Source organism: Copidosoma floridanum, unplaced genomic scaffold, assembly GCF_036245765.1.
Source record: "Copidosoma floridanum isolate Cflo_tuat_1 unplaced genomic scaffold, Cflo_Japanese_pri ptg000013l, whole genome shotgun sequence".
Classification (NCBI taxonomy): Eukaryota; Metazoa; Arthropoda; class Insecta; order Hymenoptera; family Encyrtidae; genus Copidosoma; species Copidosoma floridanum.
Genome location: NW_028321890.1, coordinates 26518920 through 26544990, shown reverse-complemented (window position 1 = coordinate 26544990; position 26071 = coordinate 26518920). Strand labels below are relative to the sequence as shown.

At 45.5% G+C, this 26071-nt stretch overlaps 1 protein-coding gene across 1 annotated transcript in view; it reads right to left on the bottom strand.

The window, feature by feature from the left end:
* The window catches only part of Ubx (ultrabithorax), a 160197-nt gene that overhangs the window by 5266 nt on the left and 128860 nt on the right, over window positions 1-26071 (bottom strand). Inside the window, exon 3 of the mRNA XM_014363812.2 lies at window positions 20589-20990. Coding sequence (XP_014219298.1) covers window positions 20680-20990 — 311 coding nt within the window. The 3' untranslated portion in view covers window positions 20589-20679. The remainder of the gene's footprint in view (window positions 1-20588; window positions 20991-26071) is intronic.

Genomic DNA, 26071 nt, shown 5'->3' with positions numbered 1-26071 from the left:
CCTCTTCCCTGTCCCTGCTGTTCTACCCTCCTCCGGTGCTCCTCTACCATATACACACAGAGACAGATAACGTAGGTATAATAGCAGAGTGCACGTGGAGAGACACGGTAAGAGGGTAGTGGTATAGGTACAGGGTGTACAGTGTGTATACATGCAACCAACCATCATCCCCCTCGGCAAAGTGGAGGCCGCGCGGACACGGCTGCAGTGTGTGCCGAGTGCGAATGGACGGGCGCGCCGAGGGGGCCGTTCCAGCGTTAAAACCCTCGCCATACCCTTCTTTCTTTCCTTCTCCCTCCTGCATGTGTGCTCTGTATCATGTACTGCCGGCAGAATATGGATGTATCTCACGCACTGCAACGACGATCATGTATTTTGCGAGCGCGAAATTTCGATGGATGGGAATACGTGTTATATATTTACATGTACACGTACTGTACGCGCATCGCGAAGTGTTGCTTCGTTTTTTAAGTGCAGCCGTACGTGGCTCTGAGGGGGGGATAGGGGGGACTTTATCGTTTTATGGGGGAGTATGGGGTATGTATTGACGCGCTGGGATTGCCTGATGTGGTTTTACGAGCGAGAGGAAGAGAAAGTGAGCTATGCACGGATTGGACACCGCGATGTGGTATTTGAATCATTAGATAAGGATTAAAAGTCTTTTTATTCATCGACTGTGTAATTTGTTTATATTTTTTTATCACCAATGATAAAATGATTTTTTATTTTTTTTTTTACTGTTAACTTGAAAATCCAAAATTTATACGCTAAAAGAGATTCGGAGAAAAAAAATAGTTGTAGGACAATAAAGATGCAAAAACACCTGTCCCATGCAGGAGCCAATAAATTCTGGATTAGAATAAAAATCCGATGCATCATTTTAATACAGACATTCTCTGGAGTATTAAAATTAACAGAAAAAAAAAAAAAAAAAAAGGAAAAAGCTCGGTGGGAGGAAGGGAAGAAAATACACACAGAAAATCGAGCCAGCCTCTCACTCATAAATTAAGCTATCAAAAAGCCCTTCGTACGTACGGTAGAAGGCATAAATAACGCGGCTACGCGCTATAAAACAAAAAACGCGCCCAATAATTCATCATTCGACGCACATCCAATTCTCACGTTCATCTCGGAATATTCGAAATACACCTATACGTGTCGAGGTAGTCCCTAGGTGTACGGCAGCTCTCGGCAGCCCGTACACGCGCTCACAGATACTCCCCCTTTCCACCGGAATATACACGCGCAACCAGCAAATATTCTCTACCGCCCGTGATGAAAAAAAAAAAAAAAAAGTCCACGATCGCGCGCGAGCCAAAAGAAGAAACAGCGGCAATACACAGAGGACTCTCGCGCGTTCGAGTGTCTGGCTCACCCCTTTCCACTTTCATTTCCTCCTTCTTCCCGCGCTTCTTCTTCTTGTTTTTCTTATTCATCGGCGAAAGCAGAAGCAGGCGGACGAGCGAGGGCTATACCCGTGTAACGCATCGCGCGAATTGCGCGCGTAACCCCCGCAGGGCAAGCAGCATCGGAAACCTTATGTATATACACACAAGCGTTGCACCGAGCGTCACGGCAGGGGGCACTACCGACGCGCCGGCACATCGCACGTACCAATACGCGCGGCTACCCTCGTGGTGTCCCTGCGTTGTACCTACCCTGTCGCATGCACATACGTGTCCGGGATACGGGCGAGTGTGTGCATCGGCAGCAACAGCCAGAGCTGGAGCCCATAAATCTCCGGGAATATAGATGGCTCCGGTGTCGCGAGCGCGCACTGCACACGGCTTGAGCTCTATACTACCCCATGCGGGGTGCTCCTCTTCCCCCTCCCTTTATCCCTCGTAACGCCCCTATCGCCCTTTTTCCCGAGCCACTGATGCTGCTGCCGAGGATGTGTATGTACATACACACACCCAGGTCCCCTCCTCCTGCTCCTCTCCCTGTCTCTCTTCGAGCTCTCGCCCAGCCCCCTTTCTTCTTCACCCCCTCGTCGGTGCTGATGCTACTGCTGCACATAGTCCCATGACCGAATTACCGGAATGCCACCTTTCCCCCCCCCCCCACGGCTTTCGGCACAAAAAAGAGAAAGAACGAGGAAGACAAAGGGCCTGTCTCTCTACGTGTGTGTGTGTGTGTGCAGAGAGACGTTACTCGTGAACGCGTGTGCGAGGGAGCAGTGCATGCGCTGCTGCACGGATAAATCGATCGACTCCACCGTCTCGCCCCGGCGCGTGAATGAGACACGCTTTTCTGAATTGAGCTGACCGGGCTTCTTACTCCTTTTTTTTTTTTTTTTTAAGCTTTCGATCTCTTTTTGCCGATTACGTTCCAGCTCCAAGCTCCGTGATTGTCATGTCATGTGGTCACGTTTTCAGGAAGGAGCAAAAATATCGTTAGATACTCATGATTATTGTATTAACTGCGATCGGCAACCAGTGTGTTTCTGTCGTTTGAATGGTAGTCTAGCGAATGCATATGAGGCGAGTTCGTGATATTAAGCTATTTTGACAGAAGTGTGATAAAAGGGGAGAATCAATGCCCCAAGTAAAAAATTACGTTTAAATTTCGGGTAATCAGAGTCTCAAAAGGTGTCTGTCTTTCATCTGTAAACTTTTTCTTTCCATCATTATATATTTTGTGAAATCGCGATGTGATCAAGCATCAGTTTGCAACGACACCGGATCAAGCAAAGGATAATTATTTTGGATGTAGTCTTGGGCACTATTATATTATATATATTTACAAAAACCATGTGTAAGTATACACATACACACACGTAGTTCAAAGTTTCAGATGGACTTTCTTATCGAGAGATACCCCGGACACGGGCGAGCCAGGCTTTATCGCGATCCATATTTCTTGCTTGGACGTTTCTCCGGAAAAAAAAGAGGAATAATCAGACGAAAGAGAAAGAGAGAGCTCTTAACGCACGCAGGGGCTTTTCTGAAAACCCCAACCCTCAACCTAGCCCTGTTACTCGCTGCCCGGAGAAATAGAAAAACCACATTCCATTGTCTGTTGTATCCCAAAAACACGGCTGTACGCCATAATCTCAACTCCGATATCCCCAAAAGGTACACTTTGATGCGCGTCTGCGTGTATTAATTTATCATCGCGCGACTCTCTCGTTCACCCACACCTACCGTGTTTTGGTCCGATTCGCGCGCACGGGACACCCCGTCGCGATGTGAAAGGTGGATGTATATACATACACGGTGCCTTACCCACATGCCGCTGCCACGTCTCCAAGTCACAATGAGTGTGGGTGTGCACGAGAGCAGAAAACAAGTACACACGAGCCTCGCTTGGCTCGTTTCGATGGTGCGAGAGGCTTTTTTTGTTTACGAAACGGATACAGTTCGTGCTCGACTGTCGGTATCATATAAAGTTCTTGTTGTTGTTGCCGATGCCGTTCGCGAGGGTAGTTTTTATTTTTTTGGGAGTACGTGCGGAAATACCGAGGCAACACAATCATCGACGTGCTGGAAAATGAAGAAAATAAATCACGTGCGAGAGCGAAGAAAATGGTGGCTCGCAGCTGCTATTTTCAAAGTCCCAAAAAAGCACGGCGACCTTTTAACACTTGGAACAAGCAATTGATCATCGTTTGGAAGACGAAACATTGATAAAACCCACGTTTTGTTTTTTTTTACATATTTTCGTCATTTCTATCACGCCCAGCAGAGGAGGAGGAGGGGCGCCGGGCTTGGGAAAGAGCGTCGAAAAACAGGAGAGCCAGCGACGGAAAGAACGCGGATGATGAATCACCTCTCGGTGCCCTCCTTCCTCCCTGCGCCGTTGGCGTCTCATCTCCTCCGCAAGCCAAGATAGAGGGAAACAAAAAAAAAAGAAGGAGATGGCACATGCACGAGTGCTCGAGATATAGGGAGGGAGGGGGGGAAAGGGAAACGATGCGCGTACAAGAAAGAGGGAATAAAACGAGAGATGGAGGAACGACGAAGCAATAAGAGTATAGAGCGGTGGTGGTGGTGCAGTGGAAATAGTATAGTGGCGGAGGACGCCCCGAGACAAAAAGACGAATGGCCCGGGCTCGCTCGCGTCTCCCGGAGAGAGAGACGCGCTAGACCGAGTCGGGGCCTTCCTCCGTCTCGCTCCGACTTATCTGCGCGGATCGGATGCCACGCGCTCCTCTTCCTGCTCCTTTTGCTCTATACGCGTGTAGAGTCTCGAGCGCGACGGAGACGACCGCCCGGAAAAGCTGAGAATATTCTTCGTGGAAAATCCTCGGGAGGGTACTATATAAACGCCGGCCACGTCTCGTACTATGCCCCGAAAGGGGAGAGCGGGTGGATAACCCCGCGAGCTTAGTTGATTATCCGCATCTTTTTACCGATGCCCGATGTGTGTTATATACTTTTTACGTAACTTTCAAAGTTTTTTACGATCGCTCGGGAGCTCCTTGCAAGCGCTAACTGGGCCGGGGCTCGCACGTAGGCGTTTGAGCGCTGAAATCCCGCCTATTTGCCAGTATAGATGCGGCTTCAGAGTTGGTTTACATGGGGAGTATTCGTTAGAGAGCGAAAGGAAGGGAGCGAAATAAAAAAAATTAAGACTTTGCGGGTGATTTGTGCGTACTCGAGGCTTGGCTTGCAAGTTTTGACGTTTGAAAATAACGCAAATGAGCCACATGGTAATATTTTTTTTTTTTTAGGCAACGCCTTTTTTTAATGTTCATACATCGTTTCTTTGCGAACATGTGAGTTTGCCTGTCAATGGTCAAGAAACAAATTTAATGAAAAATGAAAAAAATTACCACAAAAAGTGTTTGAGTACATACATACCGCAGAGGAAAAAACAAATGCCCCTACATCCGATCAAAAGTCTCGAAGGGCGTTTTCTTCAATCTCTGGATAGAAAAAATAAAATAAAAGCGGAAAGTTTTATTCAAACCATGATGAATCCCCAACCGGTTGCGGAACGGCTGAGAATAAAAAGTATAAAAAAAAAAAGAAAATATTTTTTTGAACGCACGAAAAAAAAAAAGAGCACGCCTATATTTTTCAGAAATCTCTAGGCAAATATATTTTCGGGAATGGACTTGAACACGTCTGTTTACTCGATAAATCTCCCAGGGAGACGGATCGTACCCTCGCTCTCTCTCTCTCTCTTCGCCCCTTCCCCCTCTTTCTCGCTCGCTGTTTTTCGCGAGAGCTGGCATCGTTCTACTTTGGGAGGATGGTTTTTTTTTTGTTTTCACTCCGAGCTTTAATAAATTATAGGTGCCGGAGAGCGTGCGAGTGCGCCTGCGCGAGAGCTTTTGATAAAACGTGACATTTTCTTTTCAGCCGCCCCGAGAAAGGGAGAGGGGGACTTACGCGACACAAGGGGGAGGAGAAAAGAAGCCGGAGTTGGGGGAGGGCTCGAACAGATGAAGAAGAAATGGAAGAGTATATAGGTGCAGGCAATTCGTCACGAAAATAAATTACTAGCCGGTGAAAACAACGGCAGTTCTCGCCTTGGATTGGGCAGGGTCCGCGGGAGCTGGTTGGAGAGAAAGACAGCGAGGACGGATGGGTGGAATCGCGTCGATCGGCGGCAGCTATACCACACTGCACTACTGTATCGCTTGCCGAGAAAACTTTATTTCTCCCAAAGGGGAGGTCGGTTGGGAAGCCAAGCCTCATACACGCGCGTGTACTCCCGCGCCCGCCTGCTGCCGACTTCATTTCGAGATAGCACGTACAGGCCCGTGAGGCTGCATAAAAGCGTCTGCGAGCTTTACGCACATGTGCGCGCGATGGAACGAGAAACGAGGGGCGGGAGAGGGAAGCAATTAATATGTAAATGACGGGGACGAGAATAAGTGGCGCTGGCTTGTACTGTAACACTGCGTTCTCTGTTATCGTCGTACATCACCGAGACTGTGTATAAAAACGGTGTATATACATTATACAAGGGGCAACGAGGGAGAAGGAGCTACTGTGGACGTGGATAGTTTTTTTCCCTCCGGAGGGACTACGTGCTATAGTCTTGCGATTTGCTTCAGTTTTTTAAGTTGAATCTTTTGGCCACTCTGTCGAGAGGATGTCAAAAGGCTGTACCAGTTTAAATTTTATTCGATGCTTTGGTTGATATCCTTGGTGGAGTCAAACTATATGGAGAGCAAAGAAAAAGTCACGAGAAATCGATCAACACGGATGCAGAGGAGCGTGAAATATCCTCAAACTCGTCGTCGTACCTATCACGTCAGGGCAGCCCAGGCTATTATTTTTTCCGAACCTCACGGGGCCCGGAGAGAAAGAGAGAGAGGTATATATATATGAGGGGAGAAGCTCATCCTCGTTTTCTTTTCCAGCACTCGAAACGTCTCTCGGTCACGGGTAATGGTTTTACGAGCGCCGGGGGTGTGATATAAAGAAAATGAAAAACACCGTTGCTCCGTCCGGCTACAGCACAGCTTACACGTCTCAGCCCCCGAGACGCGAACCTCCTCCCTCTGCTGCTGCTGCTGCTGCTGCTACTTCTTCTTCTTCTCAAGTTCCAGAAAGAAAAAGGAGGAAACAGAGAGCGAGAGGGAAGTACACCCCTGACCAACTCCCCGCGGAGTGTATCACAATTAGCCCTCACACCCTACTCGCTCGGGTCGTTGAGCCCCTGTGTGCGAGCACCACCCCTGTGAACCGTATACCCATTCTTCTGTGCACGGCCATACCGACTACACGTTATTTCTGGCTTCGACTTTTCCATGCATATAATATATTATGCACCCATCCGAACTCTGCACGTATACATCTATAGCTCGGCTGTTCGGAAAAACCCCACGTACATCTTCCCCTCGATGGCAGAATTGTGTATTTATTTTGGTATTTAAAAACGTTTTAAACAATTCAAATAAATTTAGACTATTTTTATTTTTTGCATGTTTACCTGAAAAACCCCGATGAAACCTCTACAACTGGAGAGTTCACCAAATTAACAACCCACGCTCGCACTAGCTGATACTCCACTGTAGTGGTGGTAGTATACCTTCGCAAAAAGAGGCGGCGTGCACGGTATAGCAGCGGTAGTATATTACACCGAGACGAGAAGGGGATGTGTGTGTGTGCACGCGCACTGGCGTCAGATATCCATCAGCTCGCGAAACGATTTAACGCGTTCGGCCCTCCACGTGCACTATACACGCGTACGGTGTTAAAGTCGGCTTTCTCGCTTTTGCAACTGGTACGGGGGAGGGCCTTTGGCTGGAGCTACCGGAATATACCGTCGGCGAAAGAGGAAGAGAGCGAAAGATCCCCGCGAGATTGAGCGCGTGTTAATTGCGCGTCGCGAGTAACTCAGTGGCCAAGCGATAAATTGAACGAGCGATATTTATTGAGTGCTGCTACAGCAGCCATAATATATACATATATATGACATGAACTCTAGCAAAGGGAAAGAGAGAGAGAGAGAGAAGCATTAAACTCGGGTCGCTTAGCTCTAAGCATCAGAAGCACACGTACAGCGGGTCCTGTATACGGGTGGTCCGCCGCCTCGCGCTGAATAAACGACCGCGAAAATGCACGCGGCCTCGAAAAAGAGCGGGGATGAGCGGTGGGCTGCGACGGACCTTCTTCGTCTTGCTGTATTTATTTATACCTACATGCCCGAGAGAGCGGATGAGACGTCGGTGATGCATACGCGTGTGCTCATGTGGGCCCTTTTTACCAGCCGAACAATGGACCTCGGCGCGGTAAAGGTGGATGTGTGCTCGTTACTTTGATTAATTGGCAAGCGGGTGTATCATTTCGAACGAGGGGAAAAAACCGTGAGATTTAGCAAAAAGAGAAATAAAAAAAATAATCGTAGTGGATTGCGGGGAGCAAACGCGGTTAATGCGCTGCGAGCTCGGGTGCGAGTAAAACAGATATCACGTTTTGTACGTAATATATATGTATACGCGGCAACGTGTAAATAGAGGTGAGCTGTAAATCTAATTGTAACGTAATATCACGGTGCACTTAAGCACCGGTTGAGTTATGAGTTTGTAGAAGCTATAATCGAAGTCTTTTCGCGGGAACATGATCGATGCTCGTGGCGAAATGTGCTTATACCCTCTCCTCTGTGTATACATGTATATACGTATAACTGCTGGTGCAGCGTGTAAGCGTGTATAGGTATACTTTGAAATTTTCCGGGGAAAACAAGCGATCAATAATGCACCTTGTGATATAGAGCAGCGGAATTTATAGCGACTTTGGGCTGACGGGTCTTTAACGTACTTTTTTTTCATTAGGAAGTTTTCGTCAAGTTCACTGCATTGTTGTGGGTGGATAACAAACGAAAAAAGAAAAAATGGAGCAGCACAGCCCTCGAAATTCAAAGTAGCACTTGATTGGCAGGATTCAAAGAAGGAGTCAGCGTTTGATTTCAGAGAAAAGTTTGAGCCGAGTCGCCCCGTCCCGTAATGAATCGGCCGGTTACATTGCTCGCGGAGAATATCCAAGGAATCGGATCAAACGGCCGATCGGCAGGTATATCGACTCATGTAAGAAGGAATATCAAGTGGTTAGAGAGAGAGAGAGAGGAGGAAGATAATTTGGCAACGTCGCAACCGGCACATCCTTCTTTGACTTGCCCCCTCGTCCCGCTGTTTCTCTCTTTCGTCTCCCCGTGTGCCCTACGAGAGCCGAGGATGCCGGGGATCCGGTGAGAGGGGGACGGGGAAACGACAACTCCGACGACGACTACGAGATGCTCCGAGATGCTGCTACACAGAATCAGAGGGGGGACGGGGGGGGCACGTCATGTTAGAAATATCCAACTCGGGGTATGCTTGGTCCTCCTTCTCCAATGGACTCCAAAACTAAGAAAAAAAAAGAGAGAGAGAGAGAAAGAGGCCGAAAAAAATAACGAGGGACCCGAGTTCCTCTATCGCGGCGTGGCCCTCGAGGCTCCCCTTCAGCTGTGGAAGAAAACGGACACGCCGGAGACGCGAGCTATACGACGGCGGGCCCGTTTCACTCGCTGCATTGTACCCATATATACACACACCGTTCGCCATCTCCGTTTCTACTTTTTATTTTATTTTTATTTTCATTTTTCTCTCTTTTTTTTTTTTTTTACTCGTGTTTTTGTCCTCGCTTTTTTTCCCTACGCGCTCTTCGTTTATGGCTTCTTTTTTTTCTCTTGGATTTTTTTCTCGCTCTCTGTATGTCGCCTCGCAGTAGCAGCAGCGGTACGTAGTTCTTCCCAGGGCTTTCGGAGCTGCAGCTCTCCGGGGATTCTTGGAGTTTTCGGAGCGCGGCCCCGTTCATTGTTGTGTAAATGTGGACCAATGGCGCCGCCAGCACCACCAACGCTAGCTGTAGCTTCCCTCGGCAACTGCGCGCTTTTAAATGCTAATACCACCGCGCTAGGACCAGATTTCAGGAATTTCGCGCGATAGCGAGCAAAGCTGGGGGCCGAACGCGCGAAATGCACGCGGAAGCCGAATGGCTGTACGCGGGCCATTTCCGCTCGGCCTCCGGGCCTTCGTAAACACGATTTCAATGTACTATTTTTCTGCAGTTTTTCCGTCCGCCCTCCCTCGCTCTTTCACTGGCTTTAACTCGGCCTCTGAATTGATGCATTGTTGTGCACTGGCCTACGTGTGCACGTCTAGTATATACATATATTAGAACGATAAATTTCCCGAGGATTAATTGTTTTTCTAGACTTGCTTTTACTTCTCGTGAAAAATGCTCGCGGATGTTCATAATTCAGAATACTCAAAGCCTGGATAAAGTTCATTCCCCTTGTTTTTATCAACTTAAATTTATGAAACTGTACACGTAATCTTGAAAAAAGTTGTCATTTGTGTCGGTTGGTTAATAAAAAAAACGTTTATCAGAGACAAAGTAATTTTTAAGAAAAACAAAAAAAAACAAAAAAAAAAATCCATCAAGCCCAAAAGTGATTTAACGAGATAATTCGTAAGAGCGCAATCTATCGGACGATCGCTCAACTCGGAAGCCCCTGCCCCTTGGAAGCCCCCTCCGCCTTTTCTTTCATCGTATATATAGCCTCACAGCAACGCAACACTCATATACAATGTACGGCTCGACTCGGCTCCCCTTCCACCTCTGCTCCCTCGTCCTTCTTCTTCTTCTCCTCTGCTACCCCGCCCACGCAAAGGCGTAGGCTTTTACGGAACAGCTAGCATGGGGCCCCGGTTGTATCACGGCCGATAATGACGCTCATAAACGTCATGATAAAATCAACGCCACGGATTTACTGTCAGTCGTTATGCGCTCCTCTACACCGAGTATACGTACGTATACCTCCCGAGAAAGGCGTGAAATGGTAATGAAGTGTAATCAAAACAAATCATAAAGCGGACGATACGTCTTTCCCTCCCGTATTCGTGAGAGCGATTTTTTTTTTTTTTTTTTTTTTTATCTATACCACTGTACACTTTGGAGTTTCAGCTGGTGGCGAGTCGAGGCCCTTTACGTTATAATAGTATCGTGGATGCTATTTGTTACTGCGTTGGATCGAAGTGCCATTAGTACCTACCCACATTACATTACGCCTACAGCCATTTACATGCACGTATGATTTTTAAGGGGTCTGTGAACTAAGGTAGGTATAACATATGAAGGGTGTCACGACGCGACAGATACACATGTCCAACTCATAATGAAGTGAAGTGAGGTTTGGAAATTATTATCTAGGACTTTTTCGTAATTTTTTTTAGCCAATTGGTTTACAAAAAATTGTTTGGACTCTATTCTATCATCTTTTTTTTAATAAAGAATCATGTGCTATTGAAATAAGCTTTCCATGTTATCTCTAAATGCGTGTTAAATTAAAAAAAAAAAAAAAAAAAATACATAAAATAACATTACACAGTAATTAAAAATGATAACGCTAAGAAATAAACATCGATGTAAATAAAAATTTATTAATATATATGAGCGTCTTGATAAGAAAAAGTATCAGTATTATTCTAATTATGCAAACATATTGTAATCAAGACAACAGCCTTTGCGTAACAATTTTAATTTTCTTTGTTTGTGTATTACACAAGACGATGAGATAAGACGCTGGGAGTCACACGTAAACTTCGCCTCTGATACGAATCAGGCGAAATTTGATGTATAAATTTGACCGCGATTTCAAAAGCCGTTAGTAATTAATTTATTTAGCAAGACGCAACCATAAAGTGATATTAAAAAATTAGCCATGAGGGCCATCTACTTTGTCTTCTTACTCTTTGCCGTAATCCTCTACCTGACAACTGCAGTCTCCGGAAGTAAGTTTTAATACCAATGGTAAAAATGGTTATCTTGGAAAAAAAAACTTTTTACAGTGACGTTATAATTTTTTTTTTTTTAGTATACGTTTGTACTCCTGGCCAGTGTAATGCGGCATGCACTAGATCTGGACGTAAAGGAGTGTGTATCAATAATCGTTGCGACTGCCTTCCTTTACAAGGATAATGCAATTATTTTCAAATCTTTACTCGTCAGCTAAAATGCAGCTGTTGTAAATTTTGATTATATGCAAACTGAATATGTCAGTACATAAATAATTGTACTCTCTGCCACATTTGACATTACTTTATTTATTTTTTATAATATTACCTTAAATGATACCTAAAGAAAGTCAAGTTAATTTTTGATCGAAATATCGGTACAACGTTATGGATGACTAAATCGGATTTTTATCACTTAACGTATTGTAAAACAATTGAAACACCGATAAAACTACCTTTACGGTTGCTTTAGCACAGTCACCAAAAATGTATAATATATTTTAGTATTAATTAAGTTTCATAACACTTAATCATAGCAGGACTGTTTCCTGATAAAAAAAAAAATTGCAAAAATCGCAGTAGAAAAACATTAATTCGTCAGACAGCAAAACAAAAAAAAATAAGCTAACGACTGAAGAGATGTGAACCCATTCGTTGTACCCATCAGGTCACTTCTTTAGCGAAAATTTTTATGATGCCCAGCGTATACACTGCACGCGCCACCACATCCTCGCCACATGCCGTCCTGAAATTAAAAAACGATAGCCCCAAGGATCTCACGAGACACCAGCTCTCTTTGCCGTTTTCTCGTCGAGCTCATTCGCACATAATGGCATCCGACCACGAGAGCCTGAAAACAGATGCAAGAGAACACGGGAGAAGAGGAAGGGACAGGCAGGGCAAAGAGAAGAGAGGGTTCGATTGCAGGAAGGAAGGAAGGAAGGAAGCAGTTAGGCCCGGTTAAAGTCGTTAAGCCAAGTTTACGAGGTGTTACCGCGGAGAGCGTAACCTGTAAATCTCGAGGAGGAGGAGGAGGAGGAGAGTCACTCTCCACCGTAGTACAGCGGCCGGACGCGTGCCAGTAGTCGCCCTTGAAAGAGTCACCGGAGGCGCGGGTGGGGCTGTATTACACACCGAAGGAGCGTTTTGCTTTCTCTCTATCTCTCGGCCGGCCCCCGTGCAACGGCCAACGTCTTTATGGATCGTAAATGTCTTCCTTTACAACCGATAAAGATCCGCGCTCGCTCGCACGCTGCTACACCTACTTCTTGGGCGTGTGTGTATATGTTCGCACGTAGGTAAGTACGTGTTATATATACCTCTTCGATTGACGAGCCACTTTTCTGTCGTCTCTCGACGCCGGTAATGCGATGCTTTGCACGTACTTTAAACGGCCGTTTGCGGCTCTCTTATCTCCTTTTTCCTCTTCCCCTTTGCTCTCCTCGGCTGTGATCGTGATCGATGACTTTACACATATTACATCGCTTTCAGCTCTGTATTACACTCGATCGATTTCAATGAAACTACCCCTTTTTTTTACCATTTAAATTCATGTAATAGTTGGATGCCTATACCCCTGATTATCAAATTCGTTTGAGGGAGAAATATATTTGAGGGGATAAAATAGAGATAGTTTAAATTTCGAGGCCGGGGAATAACTAAAGGCCAAAAAGTTGGTGACAGAAAGAGAGACAAAGAGCCAAATAGGGAGGGGTATAGGAGGTAAAAGCACAGGGCACGCGGCCCATTAGCAAATGACTGTCTATGAGCGATAAATAACTCGGAAGCAATCGGTGTCCCGCGACTCGTATCCCAATTTCGTTCAGGCATAATTCAATTGGTGCGAGCACGCGTATAGGTATACATATATATATACATATGTACGTATGCGCGAGCTGCATTTTGCTTTTGCACGGGCATGCACATCGCGTTCGTGTGCAAGATCAAGCTGGGCGCCTCTGGCGTATAAATCCGCGGAGCTTTTTCATGGTGCCAGGCCAAGCGCGAGTGAATAATCGCTCTTACCGGTGCGCATAAATTTTTTTTTTTTGTCCAAAGCTCTAGCGCGCCCTTTCGCCCCGTAAACAAATTAACAATGGCGAGCTTTAAGGTTCATTGAATCGTTGATTTATTTACTTGCAACCTATACTCACGATTGATCGGCGAAATAATTAATTGACGAAGGATTAAATAATTTATCGGTGTAGAAAGCCCTGTATACGTATGAAGGAGAAAACTATAGACAAGTCCTGATGGCGACACGCATGTTAACTAGGATGCTGTGGGATCGAAAGAGGGGAGGAGAAACGAAAAAGGCACGTCGGCCGAGTCCCCCCTCGTTGGAGGGGAAGTGCGAAAGAGAAGTACCGCACAAAGTCGATAAAAACAAACCATAAAGCGCATTACGGACGATCATTGAACTACGTTCTCCATCACGTCGCAGGCCTCGGCTTAGTGGGTAGTAAAGTTTACGATACACGGGACAACCGCGCGGTGTGAGTCGAGAGGCCGTTTACCAGGAAGTCGCCGGTAAGGTAGAGACAAGCCTAACTGCTGGTGTATACCTATATACCGACTGTTACTTATATAGGTCGCGTCGTAAGGCATAACTGCCATCTGTTGGCGACCTGCCAAACCTAATTAGAGTTGACGTATAGTTTCCTTCTCCATCCCCCGACGGTCCTTTTTTCCCTATGCCACTCGGTGTATTTACTACTGAACACACATTACGGAGCAAAAGTTTTTAGAAACCTCGTGGGATCTAATTTTTGTAAATCCATTGGCAAAGTGCATCTTTATTTTTTTACTGCAACAATCCAAAAGAACCAGCTTTAAGTAAAAAGATAGGAAACCCATCGGGCGATACTTAATGAGGACCAAATATTTGTCATTTCCGTAGAAACGAGCAGATATAGGAAGTAGAGCGAACCCGCGGTTATATACGTATAGAGCAGCCACGGAAGGTGCCCGCCCAGACCAGCGGGACTTTCACGTCCTCGAGCAAAGAGCCACGCGAGGGGGGCGAGAGAGAAAGAGCCCCCAAAGCCACGCCCACGTGCACGATAGACGGAGAGGAGAGAGAGAGAGAAAACAAGCCGAGAACAGGGGGAGGAGAGACTCGAGCAGCCATAACTAAAAGCCCCGGCTATTACGGGTAGGTGCTGCTAGATGGCGGCACGCGTGTCGTTAAATCGGCTGATAATGGCAGCGCACACCGCGTGGGAGAAGGATGAGCGAACGAGTGACGTATAGTTGGGTGTATATATCACGAAGAGGAGCAGCGGAGCACTCGTGAAAACGGCCTCCAGCCGCAAATCTTGCGGGCGCGACTTTTATAGGTGCCCCCGCTCATTTGGTCGGCGAAGAAGAAGAGAAGACGAAGGAGTGCAATTCTGTGCGGGAGAAAGAGAGGGTGACGTTAATTGATACATCGGCGACCTGTACAAATCAATTACGGGGAAAGAGCATAGCTGTAACGCGCCGAGATGTGTATCCTCTCTCTGTTGCTTCTTTGCAACTCTCATTCTCCATTCGAGCGTGAAATTGTCTCGTTAATAACGCGCGAGGCCGGCGAAAAGAAAGGCCACGCGCGGATTACATATGCCAACTGCGGCACCGCGTTAAAAAGCTTTTATTGCGTCCACCAGAGAGAGAGAGAGCGGCTTTTGCTCGTGAGAGACCCTCGATCTTGCGGGACGTACGTGCGGCGTGTAAATACGTGTTGTAGGTACGGAGGAGTAGAGGCGTTAATGTCTTATGGTGACTGTTATGTCCGTCGTTTGTTCGAGTGTGTGTATATCGTAATTTTTAAAAAAACTCACGGAGCTCCGTAGCTGCGGTGTGAGGAATGAGCTTAACGCGATTAATTGTAAATAAAATCAATCTCTCTGTTACTTGTGCCCTCTCGTGATTTATAATCGCAATTTGGATTTTTGTGTCTTTTTTTTCATTGCGGTTGTGTATTCAAAGTTACATCTACAGTAGTATATTCTCTGGAAGTTGTATGAACATGTTAACTGATTGGCTTGCAATTAAAATGAATAGGAATTACATTTTTTTTTCACAGCCAACGATTTATTGTACAGCTGAAAGGACATCAGATTTTTCACAGAAACGTAATAATCATTTGTATTTTGTTAAAAGATTTGGAATTTTTTTAGAAATTTAAAAACCCAACTCGTTTGATCTTACTTGATGGAAAAAAAGCTCTACAAAATGTACTAATAAACATCATTTTGTGTGCGTATGTGCATGAAAAAAAAAAATACGCCATGATAGTTGTAAAAAAAAGTACACGTTCACATATAAACATGTAGGCTTATCAATCAATAATTATCTTGCTGCTTTATTTAATGAATCATTGAAGATATGGGAAAAATTTTGGGAATAATATCCTTTGACACATTGCTGTTGTCATGCACATACTACATGAAAATTGGACGAGACTCGAAACCTAGTATTGGTTACTGCCGAGTTTTTCTACCATCCGACCTGCACGATCGAACGACGAAAGTCGTATTTTTTCAAAAGTAATGGAAAATGTCCATAAGGTATAAAACAACAGAGTATTTATAATTAATTTCTCACTCAATCAATGAAAAGAAAGCTACCAGCCATTCATTAATCCCTAACGAAAAATCGAAAAAAAAAATTTTTAATCTATCATTAAAAAACCGTAAGAATAAAAAAAAGAATCACCTACGTGGCACTGGAACTCGTTAACGAAGCCCCTAACAAACACGGAGCGACGGCAAGCAGACCAACAAGCCTATTCATCCGTCGGCTCGCGAAAGAGAGGGAACTCGGGGCGCGCTGTGCCGCACTACAGTCCATCCATCGCGTGGCTTTCGGCGAGAAAACGATGACCGGTCATCAATAAAACCCCAACCATTTCGCCCGTAATAGGAAAATCGAGCATTACTCTCTCGTTACACGCACACACATCGCACAGCAGATGTAACAGGCAGGTCTCCCTGCACCAGTCGTCTCGTTAAAAGCGCGTTCCACACGAAAGCTGTACCTACGGCGTGTCCATTCGTTTCCCTCCACACGAGCGCGTGCACGTGAGCTTCATTGAATAATATCCGCCTTCAGCGATCGTTTGCTCTTCTATTTACGAACAGTTGTTACCGCCGGCTCGATCACTAGCTCCTGCGCCACCGAAGCCCGCGGAGCGATGAAATTTCATACCACGCCGACATACGCCGTGTTTTAGTGCTGTTGTACCGACTCTGTTGCTACTATTGCCGTTTGTATTATTCCGAACGACGTGATATACCGTGCGTTTATCCAATTACGCGCTCCGCTATACATTTATCGATAGAGCGAATTTCGCGGAAGTGTTTCGTGAATTATTAATTACTTTGTAATGTTGCAGCTCTGATTAAACGGTTTGATCAATCGGTTCGGGCTAGGAAAGTTTTAGTTTTTCTTACGTACCAAAGGTCAATACAATAAGATCGAACAGATTTCGTTAAAGGTTTTGATAGTACACAAGAGCCAGGGAGCTTTCCACAATTTACAATCAGGAGGCCTTAAATTTCTGGCTCGAGTCGCGGGATTTATCGAACGGAGAGAAAGATGAATCAGGCGGGACGAAAATAACGCGGTGTTGTTTTTTTTATTTTTCTCTACCTCGCCGCTCTTTCCAGATAGCCTTGAGCCGATCGCCTCTGCTCCCGATCGCACTTGCGCGCCGTTACTCACGCCAGAGCCCGAAAACGCGACGTCTCTATACGACTCTCGAAAGAAGGATCTTTCGGAATTAATTGGCAGCAAAGCCGGGGGGAAGGATGTGCGTTGCGTAAATTACACCGGGGAGGAGCGGATTTTCAAGGCGCGCGGAATCACACTTGAAGAAACATCGGCGTTTCCGTTCGCTTCCTATCTCCCCCTGTGCGCGGGCGTACAAACGCGGAGGGGCCATTTCGCGTCAACGCGTAATAAAACTTTTTACAAGCACTGATTTTTTTTGGTGTTTCAGGTGCCGGTGAATCCGTGGAGCGGAGCGGAGGTGGCCTATAGATTCCATTTCTCGATACTGCCTATACATACATGGCAAGGGGCTTTCGGCTAGTGCTGCTGAGAATGGGGAGCGTCGTTAGTTTTGAGAAAACATCTGGAAACGAGCACAATGTTATATACCAGAGTGTACTTTCGACCGACGCGTCTCTTGGAGATCCAAGGACTCGACGAAAAGGCTCGCATGCGCGTGTCGTTGAAATACAGCTGGAATTATCTTCGTTCATTTTACAGCCTAATTGAGTCCTCTTGGACGTCGTATATTACAACGGAGCGCTGCGTGCGCATATATGAGAAAAAAAATATAAATAAGTTTTTTTTTTTTTTTTTTCTGCTAAATGAAAGGTACGTACGTGGGTGCTGACGTGTTTATTGCATTAATAAACGTTCGCGTGAGGATATGAGAAATGAAATGCGCTTTAATGATGACCTAGCATCCTTTTACCTTTATTGAGGAACTGAGCAGGTGGTGTTTTTACGCCACGCGAGTGCTCGCTCGTAAGATGGTTTTTTAAATGTTTCAGATTAGCTTCGCGTGGCGTAACTACTTGAAACGTACCATTGGTATCCATAATTATAAATGTAATTTTAATATATGAAAAAAAAAAAGATAAATAATTGTATGCAAATAATGTTGTAATGACGGGGAGAGCTCAAAGACCTGTTCATTTTAGTTTTTATGTTATTTAAATTTCATTTTATCAATTCAATTAATCGCTCATGCCAGGGACGATTAAAATTTCAGATGGCGCATAAATGAAATTTATGAGGAATAATAAAAAATTTTAATAACACGCGTGCATAAATAAAAAATTCACTTGTTTTCGTGAAACATACAAAAAGACTTTGGTACTTTTAGTGCTTATAAAATGAAATTTCATCCGAATGGGGGGAGGGGGTGGTCTGACTTTTTACGTCAGACAATGGAATGCGGGTGTTTCCTGGGGATGAATACCTACGGAAAATTGGGCTAAGCAGGACTCGCTTCTTTTTTTTTTTTTACGACCGTTATATACACCTTGCTGCTGTTCTCCCCGTAGGGATTCTTCGAGACGAATGCCAGCAATCGTAAACCAAAATACGAATCATGTGGGGCTAAAGTCGAAAAGTCAAAGAAAAAAAAGGAAAAGAGGGAGGGGGGCAACAAAAAAAACAAAAAACGCGTGCAGGGAACGGAATTTTTACCTGCGCTCGGCTAAAAACTTTCTACTTTCTCTTGGGATAACGACCCCCTAAAAAAGAGCAAAAAGAAGACAATGAAGGAGAAAAAAGAAAAAAGGAAAGTAGAAAAAAAAAAATATGGGTAAATTTCCTTTTTCCACCAGAACTTGGGAGCGACGTAGCTTCGTAACGAAAATGCACTTTGCAAATCAAGAGGCTATAGTAGAAGAAGCAAGTAAGAAAGTGCCCATACAACAACGATGGTAGAGACAGAAGGTCGAAGTGAAAATGGAAGAGTCGAATTTTTTTTCTTTTCCCGAGTACGGCCTCGAGCTCCCAGCTATATACCATACAACGAAACGTGCAGAGCGCAAAAGCTCAAGTTTGAGGCGTTAAACTAGTTTTCCCTTAAACGCGCGAAACGCGATCGGAATAATTCAACGAATTACGAAAACACGCTCGCTCGCGCGGTCTGGCCTCGTTAGATATTCAGCGTAAAGGTATATATATACATATACGTGTGCACGGAGGAGCCAAATTTACGAGAAAAAGCCGCGGCCTCTGTTGTAATATTCGCCTCCAAGCTCGCATTGCCAGTCTCGAAAAATAGTAAAATTTCTCCCTATTTTATTTTTATTTTTTTCCATTCGCGTCCAATTTTTGCTCGTTCGCCATTTGTCGGGCGTATACTTACACCCCGCATTGCTCGCATTGCATTTTCGCCGCGGACCGCGAACCTTTTATTATTTCACCGCCGTACGTTACGCTCCGTGTCCACCGATGCTCCCCACTGCGGATGCAAACGCTTACATGTATACGTTGCAATTTATCGCGACCGGCAACTGCAACAGTTACATAACTTTGGGATCTTGATAAGCGGAAGGTATTATGCAAACGACAATGTTTTGCAGATACAGAAACATCCTTGCATCGGGGAGTAAGACGTTACACTTTGCATGTATTAATAAACGTTCTGGGTCTATGACTCGGGGGGGAAATGCTCTCTGTAGCTGCGTTAATTACGAGCAAAGAGACGGGCGGCTGGTTATTAAATAATCTCTTGGCTCGTTTATAAGCGCGTCATTACCGTGGCGAGTCGAGAAAAAAAAAAAAAAAAAAATTCAGTTTAGTCGTTTATTGTGGGAGAGCACGTGTACAGTGTGTGGAAAGAGGAAGGTATATATGTTCCGTACAGCAGACGTTTAGTTTCTTTGCAGACCCAGACGGCAAAGACGATTTCCGTTTCTCACGCACTGGTGTCTCCTGATACTTGCCGCAGTCCCTTTCATTGCGTCAGCTCCGCATGACGAGTTAGACGCTAGTTTCTCTCTTTTGTAATGTAACGATAACTGTAGCTTGCTGTATCTTTTACTTCCTCCCTTTCCCCCCAGTGTCGGCAACGTATGTCTGGCAGGGGTACGAGGCTTTGGTCTTATCGTGGTCACCGGAATGGGGGTTTGATTAATTTTTTTTCTACCTTTCTCTTGGGCTTCTTTATCTTGCGTGCTGGGCTTTTTTTTCCCTCCCGATGTTTATAGCTGCTATAATGGATTTGATTTTGAAGATATGGCTGAGCTCAGTTTAACCTCCAGAAAAGCGAATAAGGTCAGCAGTGATTCGGCTTTTTTTCATTCCATTGGATTTATGTACCGTGTTTTACTACTTATTACGCGTATATCATGCTTTTAGCAATTCATAGAGTACAAAATAAATTATTGCGTTTGCTTGATCCAGGGTATCATTTTGTATAATTTTGGTTGTATGAACCAAAAAATTTTTTTTTCCAATTACGTAAAGCTTACAAGGGTAGTTCTAGGTAGGGAAGGGTAGATTCTCAATTTTTGGTGAAAAAAAAATGAAAAAAGATAGTATCTCAAAATGGAAATCTTCAAATTCAGTTTGAAGGAAAATTCATTTTTCATTGCTCAAAGTTTCCTTCACGAGGAATGAAAACAGTGCATTTTTCAACTTAAAAAATGAGAATCTTTTTCCACTCGGCCATCTTGGGCAAAGTGGTCCACTAACGCCTTTATGAGGGTGTCCAACGTACCATTAGTACCAGATATTCAATCTCCAACTTATTGTGGTTAATGTAAAAAATAAGTTCATGCTGTACCTGTATTATAGGTGTTTGAAAAAAAAAAAAAAAAAAAGAAGAAGCTCTAACCTTAATACAGCTGCGTACATTGGGCCGCCAGCAGAGGGTGGTGCGGATTGGCCGTGGTGTGATCGGGGGGACTCCGGTGTAGGGCGTACCCCTAGTTGGCCCCATCGGGGCCCCCCTGCTGTTGATGCGCCGCCGCCGCGGCAGCCGCAGCCGCGGCCTTTTGCGCCTGGGCCTGTTTTTCCTGCTCGTTCAGCTCCTTGATCGCCTGTATCTCCTTTTTGAGCTTCATCCGCCGATTCTGGAACCATATCTTTATCTGCCGCTCCGTGAGGCAGAGCGCGTGCGCCATCTCTATTCGCCTCCGCCTGGTCAGGTAGTGATTCGTGTGGAATTCCTTTTCGAGCTCCAGGGTCTGATAGCGCGTGTACGTCTGCCTGCCTCGTCTGCGCAAACCATTTGCTCCTGAAACACGCAACGACATCAGGGGCGTTTATTTAATGCCAAGGCCTGTACCCCAGAAGTGGCCGCTCGCACTCCTCCCACCAATGATAACCAACTCCATTAGGAGACACGATCTCATTAACGGGAGTTTAATGTACGCGAGGCACTCGATTCCACCAGGGACTCGCTCTCAAACTATTTCCCCCCGCCCTCTGTCTAACCCTTTTTTAGGCTATTTTCTTGTTCATTACACTCCTCCGCGCGCTTAGCATATTTTTTGCCCGAGTTTTTTTTTTCCCCTCCAATTTCGTACTCAAAATCCCGGGAGACTAATTTGGTGGTATATTTATAGTAATGAGATTATCTGCGAGCACATGTAGCGTTTTTGCTGCCGATAACTACTGCTGATCTTACGTGTGGGACTTTCATAATTTAGGGACAAGTGTCCTTTTTTTTTTTTTCCTCGACTCTAATTGCAGCTATTATCTAAACATTGTGTCGATGAGACAAATAGCGGGTTGTTGTGGGTGATTTTAGCAGTTTTACATGAAATTGAAATGTTGTAAGAATCAATGGAGGAAATAACTTTACCATCGATTATTCTCAATTTAATTTACAATGGTATAAAAATTGGATATTCTGTTAAGTGGAGCGTTGCAAGTTAGTTTGACGTCTGAAACATAATATAATTTCTTCGTAGGAGGAAACCTGTATACACATATTATTTTCTAAAATTTTTTTCAACATACATTAGAGTCCTCAGCTAATTGAACCTATGGAGAAACAATAAAAAAAAAAAAAAAAAAAAATGCCAATCAACATCAACCCCCCATACAAGTACCAGAACAAAAGAAACTCCAGCTTTCTTGTACCTAAATCCTAAGACCTAAAAAAAAAAGATCCAAACTCGCCCTTCTGACGTGATTGGCACTTTGAAAATCAGCTTACCGGCACTTACGGAACTCGTAAAAGAGTGCCGAAAGGCGAAGCAGAGAAGCAATAGCCAGACCATAGCCAGAGCCGCAAAATCTCCACCGGCAGGACGCTCGTCCATTTGCCGGCTAGCCCGTACACGGGGGCACTCTCTCTCTCTCTCTCTCTTTTCCACCCTCTATATAGCATGTAATACAACTCGTGAGGGGGAATTTTCGAGCTGCCACTAGTAGAGCACCACTCGTACCTCCGCGTAGAGCTCGCTGTAAATGGTTTTAAATAAAGCTACGTGGCAGCTCTACGTGTATCGTTTGGCACGAGGGAGCGAACGAGAAAAAAAAAAAAAAAAAAAAAAGAACAAGTAAAAGCGAGACAGATGGAAGGAAAGAGCGGGCGCGAAAAAGTGTGCGCGCGGGAGTGCTCGGTGAACAGCCACTTGGGTGCAGTAGCGAAATAAGCCCCCACCGACCTCGGATGTATAGGGGAAGCGAGTTGAGTCGAGTGAGCTCACCTTATCGGCCGTTACTGCCTCGTAAAGCGCACTCCTCCCCCTCGTCCTCTGGCATCGGCGCGCCGGTCCGGCCCGCGAAGAGAGAAATGGATGTACGCACGTGTACGGGAGTCGCATGCCCCGGGCTGTGAATATATTTATATACTTTTTTCTTTCGTTCTTTTTTTTTTTTTTTTTTTTTTTTTTTCTTTTTCGTTGGCCCTTCGACAAAAACCTCTCTATTCCGGGGAACGCGCACCCCCAACCTCCTCTGCTCGCGTCGATTGTCTTCAATTTGCTCGACCAGCTGTCCTTTTTCCTTTTTTTCACGTAAAATTTAACGAGGGATTTTTTTTATAAAATTCATTGAAAAACTCGTTTATCTATGAATTAAAAAATAAATTTCCCTCGCAAATGTTTGTCCCGACCCCCCGATTTACCATTATTAAATCCGATACATCAATTGGCTCGTAAAGGAAGCGAACCTCTTCCGAAGCAATTAATTGCGCACGGGAGCCGTTTCGTATATCTATATCTACAGCTGGGAAGGGGCGAGCGAGGAGAGAAGGAGAGATAGCGCAGAAACGGAGACTCGAATCGGAAATCGGCGAAGAACTCGAAAAGCAATGGCCCATTATCTCGGCTAATATACCTCGTGATTTGTAATTTAACGAGGAAATTACGAAAATGTAAATCGCCGAGCTGTGCTCGATAAAAATTCACGTCACCCCGCCTATGTGTATATACACTCTCTAGGCCTTTCGTTCATAAATATTCGAGGTACGCTGGTCGTAAAAAAAAAAAAAAAAAAAAAAATATAGAAGTAGGTGGCAACAACACGTTACACCAAAGAGTTTACAAACGCCTGCATCAGCCCCCTGGCAATGTGATTTAAAGAGGGGCCTGTTGTGCGCTGGAAAAAAAAATGCAGACGAATTACCAGGCATGAGAGGGTCGGTTTGTTGTGTGTACTGTACACCCGAGTATGAACGCCTCATATTTACAATGGTATCCGCACCGGCGATCTGTTATTGGCACGCGAAATTGCGAGGGTGGAATGCCGTACAGCAAAGCTCGCGGAGGGATGCGACCGGACACGCGTACGCCCGGTGGCGCGAAATATTTTCACCGGAGAGTTCATATCGGCCCGTCATGTTTATTATCGCCGCGCAATCAAGTGTGGCTCTCTCCCTCCCCTCCCTCGGACCCCTACGCATCTAACTCATCGCTACCACTTCCTCTTTTTTTTTTTGTTTTCGGATTTTTACAAATCTTTTTCAAGCGTTCGGATTCGAGGGGAAAATTTACAGTTTTTTCAAAAGATGACCTATTTCTCCGTAGAGTTAAAAGTTAAGTAGAATTTATTGTAAAAATATAAAGTATTCCGTGATGAATTACCGAGATTCTCATGATTTTAATTAATTTTACCAAAGACACCAAAGCAGCGATAAATTTACAACGTAACAGCGCTGCGAGAGGCACGAGATCTAATATATGTACACATACATGCATACAAAATGAAAGCCCAACGCAAGAAACTAATTCCAGAGGCTAGAGCGCAGTAGCAGGAGCGTATAAGCAAGAAGATTATCATGACGCGGCGTTTATAAGGGGTTATTTGTCAAAGCTTCCGGCTCTGCCCTCGGCGCGCTCTCCGAGAGAAAACTCGAGAATTCGGGGATGGGGTCGGCAGCCACCCTTGCTTCTTTAGTTCGCTCTCGAAAGGGGGGTGGGCTGCGACGATAGACTCCCGAACTTATAAATAAAAGAAGGGCGGGCGCTCTCTTTCTCCCAATTAAGCCGTCCTCATACGTCTCCGCAAAGTAGAAAATGTGACAGCCACGCCAGCCTTAATGCTCCGGCTACCTTCTTACTGCGTGGGGGGGTGAGGCTTACGCCCTCGAGGTTCCCTTTCGACTCGGCTGCCGCCCCTCGCTCTGCGGTACTTTTTCCCCGGTGGTGTGCGGTGGGCTCGTCTCGCGGGAAACGCGAAACTAAAACTTCGCCGCGTGATACATGGGGGTGCGGGAGGATGGACGAGGGGAGGAGGAGAAGAAAAACTCGTTCGCGTGCGAGGGGACGGATAAATTCAGCGCGGAGCTCGCGGTGTATAACGTACGAGCGCGTCCCGAGCTCCCATTGGCCGAGACTAAAACGAAGGGAGCGCGGAGCTTTTCTCGCGCTCTGTGTTATTTTATTTTTTTCTTCCCTCTTTCTTTCGGTTCTCATGCAAGACGTGGCGAGAGCTTTGCGAGTTTTCTCTACCAGGTACATATGGGGTGGAGGGTACATGTGCACGTGATGTGTAAGTAGGGTACAGCTGAGGTGTCAACGCGCGTACGAATAATTCGCCGGGGCATTAAGAAGCCTCCCCGTGGCTTTACGACCGGTCGTTTGCCGCGAAAATGGGCGTTGCTCAAAGGGGGGAGGGGGTGGCCCTCGATGTCGCGCAAACGATTGCGGATAACTGCTGAAAGTCAATGTGTACAACGGGCTTTTAATACGCCGCATACATGTAAATTAAGGAGCGCTCCGAGGGGCTGCGATGGAATCGTTTTTCAGGCGTACGATGCGAGAAGGAAGGTTTTGGCCTCTCTTGTGCATAATACTTTCATGGCTTTCGTCGAATTACTCGGTGGGCTGTAAATATTTTGAAAGGTAATACGGCTCTTTTTTTTTTTTTTTTGGGATGATGTTACTTTTTCTTTTCCTGTATTGTCATCATTTTTTTATGCAGCGACTCGAGCACATTATAAATATGTGTATGTGTACAATATGAATAATATTAAGTCTGGTACGTAATCAAAATTAATACAATTTTGGTCAGTTTTCGCTTTAGTTGTTGAAACGTGATGTTATTAAATTAAGACGCAAAAAGAGTAACCATCACAGCATTTACGACGACCCAAAAGGAAAAAATAAGGTGAAAGCACGTGCATACGGGAAAGACCAAAAACGAAGCTAGAGTCCTTCGCCAAGTCCTGCAATAAGCAAGGCCAATACGTTGATTGCTGCAATGGAAAGAGAAAGCTCTGGCCACCCCGAGGAAAAACTCTCTCCTCTCAACCCTCCGAAGCAGCCACATCCTCGGCGTTGCTCTTTTTTTCCATCGTTCGCAAAACGCCCAAGGGAAGATTTCGTTTCTCGTGCACTACGTGTTTATATACGTGTGCAGGGCAGGAGTGAGGAAGGGGTGTCTTGAGGCGTATCATACCATCATCCGGAGAGCCAATCAAATCAAAGTAAGTGAATTGCCCTGGGATAGCGTGCACGTGTGTGTGTGTATATACAGACGTGTATCGAAAAGCGAAAAAGCCCGAGTAAAATATAAAGGGCTTCTCTCGCGGGATTTGCGTCGCTGTACCGTGTATTGGCGCCGTGTATAGGTATACACACGTCTACGGTTGAGGCCAACTCCCTGTCTCTAGGCCGGCGTAATGGCTGTGTATCGGTTTTTGCTGCCAGTGCGAGTATAGTGCCGGGGGCGTGTGCACGCGTGCGTCCTTGCCAGAGGGGGGGGGGGCTCGGAGCTTGCAGGATACGTCATAAATCGACCGATCGGCCGAGCTTACAAATTTCTTGCCCGACCAATTTCGCCTTCTAGTGAATTAAGACGCGCTGGGGACGAGCGCCCGACCTTACGTGTAGTCTCCTTTGGAATCCAACCATCTATCTGTCC